General features: G+C 33.8%; 1 protein-coding gene across 14 annotated transcripts in view; it reads right to left on the reverse strand.

The window, feature by feature from the left end:
• Positions 1-1,331: 1,331 nt before the first annotated feature.
• The window catches only part of POSTN (periostin), a 32,460-nt gene continuing 20,466 nt past the window's right edge, over positions 1,332-13,325 (reverse strand). Inside the window, exons 17-23 of one of the 14 annotated variants that reach the window (XM_051780418.1) lie at positions 12,832-12,879; positions 9,575-9,670; positions 8,874-8,963; positions 7,795-7,872; positions 7,296-7,376; positions 3,080-3,121; positions 1,332-2,552 (exon numbers count right to left, since the gene is read on the reverse strand). In XM_051780418.1, coding sequence (XP_051636378.1) covers positions 2,515-2,552; positions 3,080-3,121; positions 7,296-7,376; positions 7,795-7,872; positions 8,874-8,963; positions 9,575-9,670; positions 12,832-12,879 — 473 coding nt within the window. In that variant the 3' untranslated portion in view covers positions 1,332-2,514. The other 13 variants (XM_051780420.1, XM_051780422.1, XM_051780417.1 and 10 more) reach the window with 13 other exon arrangements.

Genomic DNA, 13,325 nt, shown 5'->3' on the forward strand with positions numbered 1-13,325 from the left:
TTCCATATGGGTGAAACACTGAAAACAGGAAATTAAGGGGAGGAATAGAAGCAGAAGAAAGTTGGCTGGACACAAGACTGGTGTTGTACACACCATTTATACTAGGTAATAAAGGTTGAAGATGTCCCTGCCCATGGCAGAGGATGGGAACGAGATGATCTTTAAGGTCCATTCCAACCCAAACCATTCTATGATTTATTGTATACATATTGGTGTGCACCTCAGCTTTATCTGAAAAACTCTTTGTGGAAACCTTCACTCATTAATCACAACCCTGGAAATATTCTTTTTGCTTAATTTTTTGACTTTAATTTTTTTTTCCTAGTGTTTCCTTAGTTTTGTGATTGAATTATTTCAGTGACACTGAAAAAGAGTTCATTGCTGTGACAATTTCAAGGTCCTTGTCCATCAACCCAGGGTTCTTACCATGATAGTATCCATTTGTTGACTGTCCTATTGGAAGATTTTCTGTTCCAGCAGTGTGTGGATGAACCCTATAGCTTTGGGGTATGGATTTATTTGTAATGTCCTGGAACATTATGATTCGCTTTCTCTCATGTGTATTGATACCCTTTGTTCCTCCCTTCCTGCTGTGTCACAGGTTAAATGAACAGAGATGAGAGCACTGCTGTTATGAGTCTGAAAATTACAGACAATAAAGGGCTTGATAATGAAGAACACAGATGAAGAATTTATTGTATGATGATATTTAAAGGTGAAGTTATTACCATTCCATTTTTTTCCCCATCTCCTACTCTTTTTTGAGGAGAGAACACAACCACATTAGTTTCCTAACAAAATTGTTGTCCTTTCAAGTTTTACTTGACTGATAGGTCATGGTGGCACAACAGTGAAGAAAGAAATTTAAAGCCAATTATTTAATGACAAATGAAGGCCTCAGGGAAAGGTGACAACTTCAGTTCGCCTTCTAGATAGACCTAAAAGTTCTCATTCTCATGCAAAAGCTATCTAGCCCTAGCCAGGGATAAAAGCTTTTCTTCCACTAAAGCACTATGATGGTAGATACTGAGAGCACCTTAGTGACAGTCTGACAGCCCAGTAAGGCTACACAACTTATCAGTCCAGTGCTCAGATAGCTGTGCCATTCTGGGAGCTGTGCTTGTGCTACGTCATTATGGAATTAGGGAAGGTTTTTAATTTTTTAAGGGGAGTGATGCAGTTTAAGTGCATCAGCACTTAAGTGAGAAAGCGAAGCATCAGTTTGCTTCAGTGAAAGCACATTTTCGAACTATAAATTACAATAAAAATCTAAAGAATATTTAGAATTTGCTTTACTGTTTAAAAATATTTACAAATGAAAGCAAGCAGAGTTCAGGCAAATTCTTTATTAAGGTTTTGTTTCAAAACAGAAGTAGAAAAGCACAATATGTAACACCTTTGAAACTTTGGTCTGCAAAATTAAGGAACTTTGAATGTTTTTTCTACTCCATGAATAATTGTTTTTTGTCTTTTGTTAATAAAGGCAAACAAATCTTATGAGTACAAAACTAGAATTATAATATTGACATAATTTACAAACAATTCCACATTAGCACCAGACATTAGCAAAACATGTTTTGATACAAAAGCTTTCAGACCTAGCCTCATTTTTGTAAGACTTTTTTCCATACTGAGTGAAGCGTTTGCATGCATTTTATTTATCCCTTTTATAATCTGCTTTAATAATCAAAAGACACATTTAGGGAAAAGTGGAAAAACACTTAAGAATCTCGGTATATGTATTGGTATAGGATTCCTTTAATGGAAATGATTTTTCTTATAAATCAAGAAGTCAACATGGTCTCAAATACATAGCAAGAAGCTCATAGTGTTTGCTTTTTCTCCTTTTTTTAAGAGCTTCCATTATCCTTGTTTCTACAAGGCAATGTAGGACAAAATAAACGATACATTTAATATAAGGCATATTTGTTTGCTTAGAAAAGGTAATGTTACTGGTGTCATTATGACTTTAAACACATGATGAATTTTGACTTACAAAAAGCATAAAATACTACTGAACCAAAAGTGCTATGTTAACGTCTCCTATTTCCTTAGATTACTCTAAAAGTCACCTGAGGTGATTTTTTTTTCTAGAAATTATCTAATTTCATTTATATTTCTTATTTAGTGGAAATAATAATAATAAAAAAATACACTCTGTATTGTTCCCTGCTCTTTTGTAATCCAATCCTTCAAACGCTTACTAGACAGCATAAGAAGGAATCTTGGTTCTACAGAAGTTGATGGCTTTCAGCCATTCCAGGATTTGACCCTGCATAGTGCTTTCCGTTAAGAGCAGTTAAAGCACCTCCAATGGACTACTCCCAGTGAGCACTTTGCTGGCAGTGAGTATCTGCATCTTCACATCTTTTTGTGGATTCATGGTTCAGTTTACATTACGTTATCAAAACAATGTCATTTTCTAATGATCTCATTTTTTAAAAAAGCGTTCCTCTTCCTCACAAAGACCATGTTGTTAATTTGTAATTCTGTGGATTCTCTCTTGGAAAGCTTTTAGGAATAAGCTAGTCTTGTCCTCCTTCTTGCTCCCCCTGCCAAAAATGGAAACAGAGCCTTAGTTATTCCCTATAATTATATATAATATGGTTAAACTATATACTGTATTTACTTGGGAAATAGATAGGAAGAGGAAAGATGAAACCTTATGCTGAACATTTCACTCTTGTTCTGGCTAGGAAATTAAAATGATCTCTTAGTTTCTTCATTAATCAAAATAACATAGAATCTGTGAGTTATAGATCCCATGGTGGGGAATTCCAGAGTGCCATTTTCAGAGTGGTAGGACTCCAGAAACAGATCTCACTTTGATGGCTTTATTCTTATCTGAAACACAGTTTGACTAAAGCACATAATCTAAGTTGTTTTCAGATATAAGAAAAAAATCCTAGAAACCAAATGGTTAAAAATACCAAGTATTCCTATTTTTTAAAAAAAGCGCAAATGCAACTCTTTCCTTTTGAACTCTGTATTCTTAAGAGCAATTTTTTCCTCCTGATTTAAAAAAAACCCTGAAAATAATATACATGCTATAATGTTTAAATATATGTTTTGCTTTTACCTTGTGTCCTCCTGCTTGGTTGTGGTCTCCGTACCGGTGCTTCTAGAAAACAGAAATATTGCAGTCAGAAGTTATTTGTTTGAGCCTGTGAATTAAAACTCATTATAAATGTTGGAAACCCATCACTGCCTTTCAAAGTTTGTTGTTTAAGGTTTTCAGTAAATTAAAAATTTTGTCCCATAGCATGTTGACTTGATCACCTGAAACATGAATGTTTATAATACAATTCACACATTTTTGTCATGTGCAGTCATACATTACATCTTAGCAACATCCACACTGATCTGCGGATGGTCACATGATGTAGGTGGTTGTCAGGATATTTTGCCTATGCTCTTCATTCAGCAAACATCATCTGACACTGTCAGTGAGGTACAAGCTCAGGTTAGTGCACAACCCAGGACTCAGTTCCAGACTTTGGCAGCAGATGTCCAGGTCTGCTGTATAGACATTATTTAAGGAATTATTTATAAGTCATTTGCTTGAAAGTCAACCATCACAAGACATTGGCTACATTTCCAGTTGTGTTTGGGGCTTGATTTGTAACTTCATTGTGAGTCCACAGTATGGTTCCACATTTAGAGATCAGTTAATTTTCTCAGACTTCTGTTTTAAAAGTAGAGCAGAGCAAGGACTATTGAATAGGTACCACCCTTATTAGCAGGTACATCCATTTTCCAAAATACTGACTCAGTGAAACTATGGAAACTTTTTCCTCTTTCTCATCAAACTTTGAAACATTTTTTTAAACCAGATGTCTCCTCACTGGGAGGAAAAACATTTGATAAACGCAAGAGATAATTCTTCTATTACTGTCACAAAAATGTTACTGAGGTATTTTTCCTCATTTACAACCATGAAGTATCGCACTTAACAGGCTGCAGTCAGTGGTCTTTTCATCCTGAGTTGTCTTTTCATACTATGCATAAATTCATAGCCCTGAGATACAGGGTTGACCTCATTACTGCTGAGGATAAACACTGGGCATCTGCACCGCTATGACAGAAAATTTCAAGCACTGCACTGCCCTGGCAAGGACAGAATATGGTTCATCCATAATATGCTTTCCATACTTATGTGCTCTCCACATAATTATGCTGTCAGATAAGCCCCATATTTGAAGACCACACCCGTCTTTCATTTTCAGGCAATAGTAGACTTTCCAGCATGCCTTGTACTACTCGACACCGAAGCTATAAGACACTATGGTATACCTTCAGTATTTGGCACAGACTTCAAAATTAAAAAAGTAGAAACATATTTATTTAGTTTCATTCTCCAAAAGGCACAATATTTTTTCTTATGAATTTAGTTAAAAGACTGACAGAATAACTTATTCTGCATTATTAAAATTAGAATTAGAAAAGGACATACATACAAATACAAAAGAAACCCTAAAGAAGTTACTTTTTGACTTTGAGTAAAGATCTTTAAACTATGATTGCTAAACTTGAAGAACCAATTCCTGGTATAAAGCCAGGTTGAATTGCATATGGTTCCTTTTGGACCTTGTCACCATTCATGCTCATCAAACCCAAGAGCTTCCCTCACTTGAAAACAGGATTACAGTAGAGAAATTCTGAGACCCTGTGACACATTTGCTCAGCCCAGAGGTTATATTCCCTCCACCCTACCCGCCCCTTCACAACACTGAGAAATCCTCACAGCAACAGATCACATTAACACTGAGAAGAAATAACTAAGTTAAAAGCAACTCACGTGGTCTTCTTCTGTGTGTGCTGCTCAAAGAAAAGTCAATTCTTATGGTGCATGTTCTTTCAAATGTTTTACCTAAGCGTTGTGGTTAGACATTTCCTCTTGTCTACTATGCTTGTCAAATCTTCTAGTTACTTTTAGCCGCAAGATAAGCCTCAACATTTTTCACTGCAATGCCAGCGAAAGAATTCTTTTCCAAAACAATTATAAAACTCTTCTTGCTAGAATACTGGCTTCAGACCTAGTAATTTTTGTGAATGGATACTGTAAAACCTCACCTGGAATGATCACTTTAGACAAAGCAGGTCTTAGTGATATGGGATTTTTAGACAAACTAACCTTCCAGAGGAACTTTCTTGATTTCTCTCTCGATAATCTGTGGCTCTCCCTCAATTACTTTAGTAACCTTGGTGTACTCAGTTCCAGCTACAGTAAGCATCAAAAACAAATGAGTTAAATCTGGCAGAGCATTTTTCCAGGTGCAGGGTACCTTCAGTGGAAACAACCTCATTTTAGGGTGTAGGTGTTGCAGGCTACCATGCTATCAATGCCATAAGGCATGTTAGTCTGGGGCTGAGTCATTCCTTGCAGTCTTGGTTTAAAGTGTTGTTTCACCAAAGACTGCTGATTATGATAAGCAGTGCTGGATATTTTATGAGCAGAATTAAAGCCCATATGAAATCATTCTTTTATTTAGACAGTAATAATACATTTGTCTGTGACTGTACACAAATTTAAATAATTAAGATATTTTCAGTAAAACATAAGTAATTTTATCTAGACAAGAGGGCTTTTATTGGCTAAACACATGGTAAGGTATTATCATGGCAGCCAAGGGTGGCTGACTGGATAAATCATGGAAGAAATAGAGAAAAATCAAATTAAAGCAAGACACAAATTTGTCCATTTGGTTCATTCTGTAAAGCAGGATGCTTATGCAAACTAACATATAATAGCAAGGAAAAATAGCAAGAATTCAAGAAACAATATTGTCTTTTCCTAATTTCCTAAAGAGAAACTATTTATCTCTTTTCCATACACTGTAGGGTCACAGAAAGATGTATCTCTACAGATTATGTCTATTTAATTGTATGATTGCAATTACAGTTATAATTGTTTGATTCTGTCATCAGACCTGTTAATTTTGAACAGTTCTACAGACAAAGTTTGATCCTGCTTCATTGTGGCCTGGTTTACACCAATAGAACGTAGTGCAGTATATGGAGGAATTTTCTTGTTGTAATTTTTCATTTCCAACTTTTATTTTAAGTATTCAATCCTGAAATAGGCATCACCAGAAAAAAAATCTTTTCACATAGCTGGGACACTTAAAATAGGATAAGATGAAAAACCTTTTGGAAGCTTTTATTTCTCTCCAGTGATTATAGGCAAATCCTGGCTTAGTTCTATAAAACTAAGATTTAGGTGTTTAAAACAGAACAAGGAATTATAGTCAACAGGATTCATAGACATATCTTGGCTTTTTTTCTAAGGCTAACTGTGTTACCAATTAACATGGTTTTGTTTGGTGGAAAGCTGTTCAGTTGTTCATCATGAAATTTTTTATTTAACTGAAGTTTAAGTCATATCCACAGCATGGTGCTTTTGAAGGACTACAAGATTTTGTTCAGTGAACACAGAGCTGGCTGTAAGCGACTTTACTGATATACAACTCGGTAACTTAATAAAAAGTGAACATAAAATGAAGTGGATTCAGTTAATTTATGTCAAGAAAAACATCCATTTTTGAGCTTCTGACTCAGGTTTATACCAACATTTACAAAAAACACACATCACTTGAATTCTTTTTTTTTATTCCCCATTGCTATTATAGATAGTTTTTCTAATCTACATTAGGCAGAGAACATTCCAAATTCATAGATAAAGATTAATTTTATAAGCAGAAGTTCTTTTACCAGTTTTCTACAACTACTGGTTATATATTGCAAGAATTGTTAGAATTAAGAGAGCAAGAAAGAAAGAAAACCATTCCCTGGAATGCTGTATTTGAAGAGAATTAATGTCTGGATATCCATCACCTGTAAGCATTGAAAGAAGGATGCTAAGCATGCCTTTAATTATTAACTTGAGGGCAATGAACATTCATTTTTAAAGAACTGATGAGCAAAATTAATTTGGCCTGTTACAATGCTTTCCAGTTCAGAAATATTTTCCACAGATTAAAATTTGCTGAAAAAAAAAAAAGTGGAATAAATCTTCATTGCTCCCCTGAGTTTTAATTAGGTAACTTTTTAAAGACTGGAAAAACCCAGATAATTTTTTTCCATGACCAATACCATTAAAAAAAATTAATTGAAATTTGGTACTTATTTCCATTTCAGTGATATTTGGTACTTAATATACAATATTCTATTTTTTCTCTTATTAAAATTACACCTTGACTAGGTCAGTCTTTAAAATGTTGAGATCAACATATCCAAGAGGGGTTTCAGTTATCGTTACCTGTTGCAAAAAGGTTAGTTATAATACACTAAATTACCTCCCTGCAGAAGTCTTTTGATTTCTTCATCTTCCAGTAAATGACCATCACCTTCAATAAATTTGGTCACCTTGGTAACCTCTGATAGGATACAGGTTATGGCAAAAAAATTGATTTACAGAAAACATTTGACAATTCTACCAAGAGTATATTACTGAATTAATCCTATCATAGCATTGTGCTGAATTACAAAATTCATCTGTTATGACATCAAATTCCACATAAACACTGAAAACATCATATTTTATGATAAACACAGCATGCCATATATAAGACTCTGGAAGCCTCAGTTCTGGAGCTGACTGAAATGTGAAGATCAGGAACTCAAACCAGAATGTTATATTTGGACATTTCTGAGATTGTGAGGTTAATCTCTGGGTAAGATTTTGCAGTATATGAGCATCATTTCTTAAAACATGGAATATCCATTTAGTAATTACTTAATATAGATAATAAATATATACATATTTTAAAAAGGAAAGAAAACAAGAATACTAACCTTCTTCAAGGAATTTCTTTAACTTCTCTTCATTGTCTGAACCACCTGCAGTAATTCTGGTATATTTTATTTCAGGACCTGGAAAAAGATTTGTAAGATAGTGGCTTTAATCTTATATAACAGGATTGTCCTTAAAGTTATTATTTCCTAATTAATACATATGGTGGTTCCATGGTTAAAATGCTGTAACCTGTTTATATGAAAACTTTATCTTTCATCATGTTCTAAACTAAGACTTTCAGCTAGGTCAATATGTTGCTATAACAGTGTCTTTTCCTTACAAGTGCTCTGCCAGACAGAATTTTAATTACAGTGTTCAAACTGATATTTAACCAGGGGAATCATAAAGCGTAAACAGAGAATTATATATATCTTGTTCTATGCTTAAATATGCCTCACTCCATCTATCAATTTCTAATATTCTTAAAGAAATATCTCTGTAGTAGGTAAAATAGAATTGAAATTGGTTATGGACTTTGAGAGTTACTCTCTGAGAAAACCAAGGGATGCAGATGCACATTAATTTTATCTTACATTAGCTGAATAAAAATGTTTAATTTGTTGACATGACATCAAGTCCCCACCTTACAAAGAAACAGAGAATATATTTTTCTAAAATGACTGTCAAAAGAGTCTAGGACGACATGCAAAAGTAGGTATCTACCCGTTGAACATCTACCTTTGGCCAAACAAAATCTACCTGGAGATATAGAACCCAAAAGTTCACAAAAAAATAAAAGACTTCCTTCTAAAGCAAGCCATGCAATAAAAGCCATCTCATTCTGAAATGGTAGTGAGAAGCTTGTAAGAGCAGACACTGAGCAAATATATGGAAATAAAAATTAAATAAAGAAAAGTTTTCATAGTTTTGCATACTGTTAAAATATCGTTGTCATTTCTGTATATGTGTGTGTAGGGCCCATAGCCAGATTTTCAGCCATACACAGATAATGGGAAGCATTGGGGAAAATACATCTGTCCAGGAAATGCAGTTTAAGCATTAGGAGAGAATGTAAGATATTTTACTTATGTATGTAGTGTTGAACTTTGTTAAGAATTAATAGCTCAGCATAATTTACCTTGAATAATTCTTTCTTCTGTTACTTTTTTCTCTGTCACTTCTACAGGTCGTCCATCTATGATTTTGGTGTATGTTTTAATAATTGGTTCTACAAGGATTTTTAAATTGAAGACATTAATCAAGTGATGAACTTTCAAGGGCTCTTTTTGACATGTGGAAAATGATCGAAGCACACAAGGAAATACCATAGCATATTTTACAAAAAATACAAATGTTCAGAGGAGACCAGAAACTAATTTTTCTCAAAACTTAGGAGGGCCACATGATTTTTTTTCCTTTAAAACCATTCTAGATGTGAACGTCTCAATACGCCTAGCAAAGCAGAAAGCAAAGTTTACCTTTCTATCTGATAAAATTGTCTTTCTATCACAGAATCACATACTACATTTTTGATTGCAGGACAATACCCAGCAAATAATCCTTAATTGAGACATATTATGTCAGCATGCAGAGTATTTCTCACACTGTCTTGACTATAGCTATGGAACACAGGCAAAAAAAGCCCAATTTTTTTAAAAGCATGAGAAGTAAGAATTAAATGATCCAATAAAATTACAGCACTTCACAAAGGTCTAATTAAAAACATAACATCTGTCTAACATGTCACATGTGTCACCTAGACAAAGTAGAAATTGATGGGAAATAGTGAATGTTTCAAATTTTAACTAATACAAACTGTGTTGCTGAAAGCATACCAACCTCCATGAATCACTTTAGTTATTGTCTCCCCTTCCCTGACTATTTTGAACTCAGGTTCCCCTTCAATTAATTTAGTTATCTGTGTGATAGATGGGTCTGTGACACAGAAAGAAAACAACATGTTACAAATAGTCATTAAATATTTATAGTATCTCATGGGACTGAGATGAAGCTTGCATTTTCTCCTCCTACCCCAAATAAACCAGATTATTGCAATAGAGGGTTTAAATCTGAGAAGTCTTTTGCAGCAATACTGTACAATCTTGTGCTTCCTCACATGCAATCTCAAATTTAGATTCTATTGCACACTTACAATTTACATTTTTTTTATTATTTTGTGTATCTGATATTTTTAACATTTGTTGACAAGTCTCAGGCAACAAACCAGATCCTCAGCAGCAGAAAGCATTTTCTATATACATTGGCAAGAAGGATGCTTTGCAGCTTTGCTGAAATCTTAAAAGTGATTGCTGCACTAGTGATCAGCATCCAAACTGTACATTGAAAATGTTTGTGAAGTTATTCCTACTAACGCTATAAATATCTAAGAGGAAACTAGGTCTTTTAATCAGTATTCATTGGAGCTTCTTTTATTTCTTTGCTTTGAGAATTTTTATGTGTCTTTTTTTTTCTTTGTTTTTAAGCTACCAAGACTTGGACAGTGGTCACTTAACTAAAAAAAAAAAAACAAAACCACAAAACCAAAAAACAAACTTCTGAGATCAACTGGAACATCTGTAAGGATATTTATCAGCATTAATGGCTATCATTAGCATGGGTGAGGTCATCTTGATTTCAACTGCCAAGACAAACTTCTTAATTTTGTGCAGTTGCTATAGATCACACTGATCCAAATGTAACTCTGTCTGACAGGTTGAAGCAGAAGATACTAAATAAATTAGGAACATACCATAGATGCAGTCAATTAACGGTAATATATTGTTCTTGTGTAGTGAGCATTATGGAAACTCCTTCCACTTAACAAGCTGCTGTAACATAAACTTCCTTTACTCCCTATTCAGAGCTAGAAACTTAGCACGGTCCACCTCTGTTATGTGACTTTAAAATCCCTTGGATATCTTTATATGAATTTTTGTACAAGTTGATACTGTTATTGATTTTTTTTTTTAATAATTACTGATCGGTATTTAACAACAGCTTTTACATATGTATACCAGATATTAATTGTTGAAAACAGTCAATTCAGGCTAACTAGTATCCTTCAATAGTAACAATCAAAGTATACTTTTTTTTTTGCTTTTGCAGCAACAGCAGATGCTTGGATAAATTAGAATTTAGAGAAAAATAATTAATTTATTTACTGCAGATGAGAAGATATGATGGAATCATAAAGATTCTCAGGTTTTATAGAGCTCTATTCACCTACTCTGGTTTCTAAATAGCTAAATAAGCCATTGCTTCTTTTATTTTCTAACACATCTGGATAAAAAACATTCAGAAATATTTTAAAGAAACATTCTTAAAGATTCAGTCTCATGCTTCTGTTTTAAACTCAGAGGCACTTTTTGCATGTTGAGACTCCAATAAATACCAATATACATTGATACAAGTGATGAATATAAATTAAATCATGTCAAAGGTATATTTATTAATGTTTATAAATAATTTTTTATTTTTACATTTCTAAATTACTGTACATTCCCATGTGATTGATACAGCAGATATATGCAAACCGAAAGGTGAAGTTATAGCTTTCTATGTTGTCTAATCTAGGAACAATCCTTTGAATTCAATCAATTGGTTTCAATCAGATTTAACTCTTTACATCTCTTTAATCTTTTGCATCCCATACATGCCTATGTATGGACAACACAAATAAAAAACACTGACAGGAAAAAGGAAACATCACCCTCTAAAGTTGGTGGGGAGAGATGTCATTTTTTTATGGAAATCTCCTTTCCATAGAACTTCCTGGCAAAAATCAACATGCACTTTGCCAGTTTTTATCTACAGAGAGTTTAGGGTTTACATGGTTCTAATGTGAGTTGCTGCTAACTACCATTACTACTAGCAAGCTCAGAAGAGTCACAACTGGCTTTATTGGGTCTCTATCTGATTCATCACTGCACAGAGAGATCACTCACACAGAGTGTGTCCCAAAGCAGAAACACTGTACTGGCAGTGAAAAGGAGTAGCCCTTCAATACTCACTAACTTCTAACGCTATTTTTTCTCTTAGGTGAAGAAAACTTAGTTCTACAATTGACTGTAGAAGTGCTCAGACATTTCATTTTTTCTTTAAAAGACAATTTAGCTTCAGTTAACTTTCAACTTCTAAACATAATGTAAATCTACTAAACTATATACTCTGTCTCTGGATTTAACAGAGAGTACTGTACTTTCTGAGACTGATTCACCCTCATCATAGGAAGATTTCTAAAATGCCTTGGAAGAATTATCATGTGAAATTAATCTATCCATTGTGGATCTGATTTAATGATGGAGACTAGGCAACAAAGATCAGCATATATGGTAGATGGTCTCTAATCCTAAATGGGATGAAGCAGATAAGATGCTGAAAATGTAAGGACATGAAATCCTCCCAGAAACACAGATTAAGCAGTCTGGATAAAATTCTTTGCATGACATTTTTAACTGCCTTTCTCAGTTAAGCTCAAACAAATTCCCTTTGAGTATTTTTATTTCACTGGGAAACTGGATCTCATTATCTTTAGTTGAGTTATAAATCACAAGTGATTTTAGCAGTCCCAGTCCCACATTTTGTTCTTTTCAGTCCCACCACTAAATGGTCATGCTTTTGTCTTCAGAAATTAAAGTTTGGCTAAATGTAATTTCCAGGTATCTGACAGATATTGGTAGTTAGAACTGATTGAAAAGCGTAGAAAAATGAATGTCTTTTTTTTCTTCAAAGTATAAGAAACGTGTACTTAATTTTTAAAAATAACTATTTTAATGGAAAAAAGGGGTCTTTTTTGAAAAAAAAACCCACCAGTAATAAAAGAAATGTTTTAGAAAAATTATTTAAAAGTACTCTTAAATGCCTGCAGAAAAAGGAGAAAATCCATTTGGAGAGAACAACTGTGGGTAATCATTTTATACAAAATATTTCAGTCAGTTCTAATTGCAATATTTGTATCTTTGCTTTTCCAGCAAAGTGCTTAACATCCTGGGCTTGATATGTACAAAATGCATCCCATTAAAGAAATATATACAATATATATTCTGAATATGTATATGAACATATGCAGAAATATATATACCAAGGACCTCATTTACCTTCCTTTGTGATGATAGGCTGGACGTTGCTTTCAATTATGTTAATTTCTGAAAATATAGAAAATGGAATATACAGTACATTCCATTCTTACAATTTCTTTATGACAATGATCAGTTGGATTTGGTCTGCTCACAAGGATGTGGATAAAATCATAATTATTAATGAGTGGAAAAGTAACTCAAAAGGATCTTGGTTATAATTATGAAACAATGATGCATGGAAGTCACCTGCAGACAGAATCTATCGGCATGCCATTTGCCTTTGTGCCTTATGAAACCCACTGGTCACGAGACCTATGTTAATGCATGGTACATAATAATAATGGCTTGTACAATTACCCGCACAAAGATTTGCACAAATCCCTGACGTATCTTAAATCTGAGTATTGCCCTCTTCTTTTCATTAGGGAGCTGATCTGGTAAACAGAGGAAACCTTCTGGCATTCAGAATTATAGATAGAATGTCATAGAGAATATGCCTGTGGTGCCCTTAG

This window comes from Manacus candei, unplaced genomic scaffold, assembly GCF_025592945.1.
Source record: "Manacus candei isolate 608988 ecotype Guabito, Panama unplaced genomic scaffold, ASM2559294v1 h1tg000014l, whole genome shotgun sequence".
Classification (NCBI taxonomy): Eukaryota; Metazoa; Chordata; class Aves; order Passeriformes; family Pipridae; genus Manacus; species Manacus candei.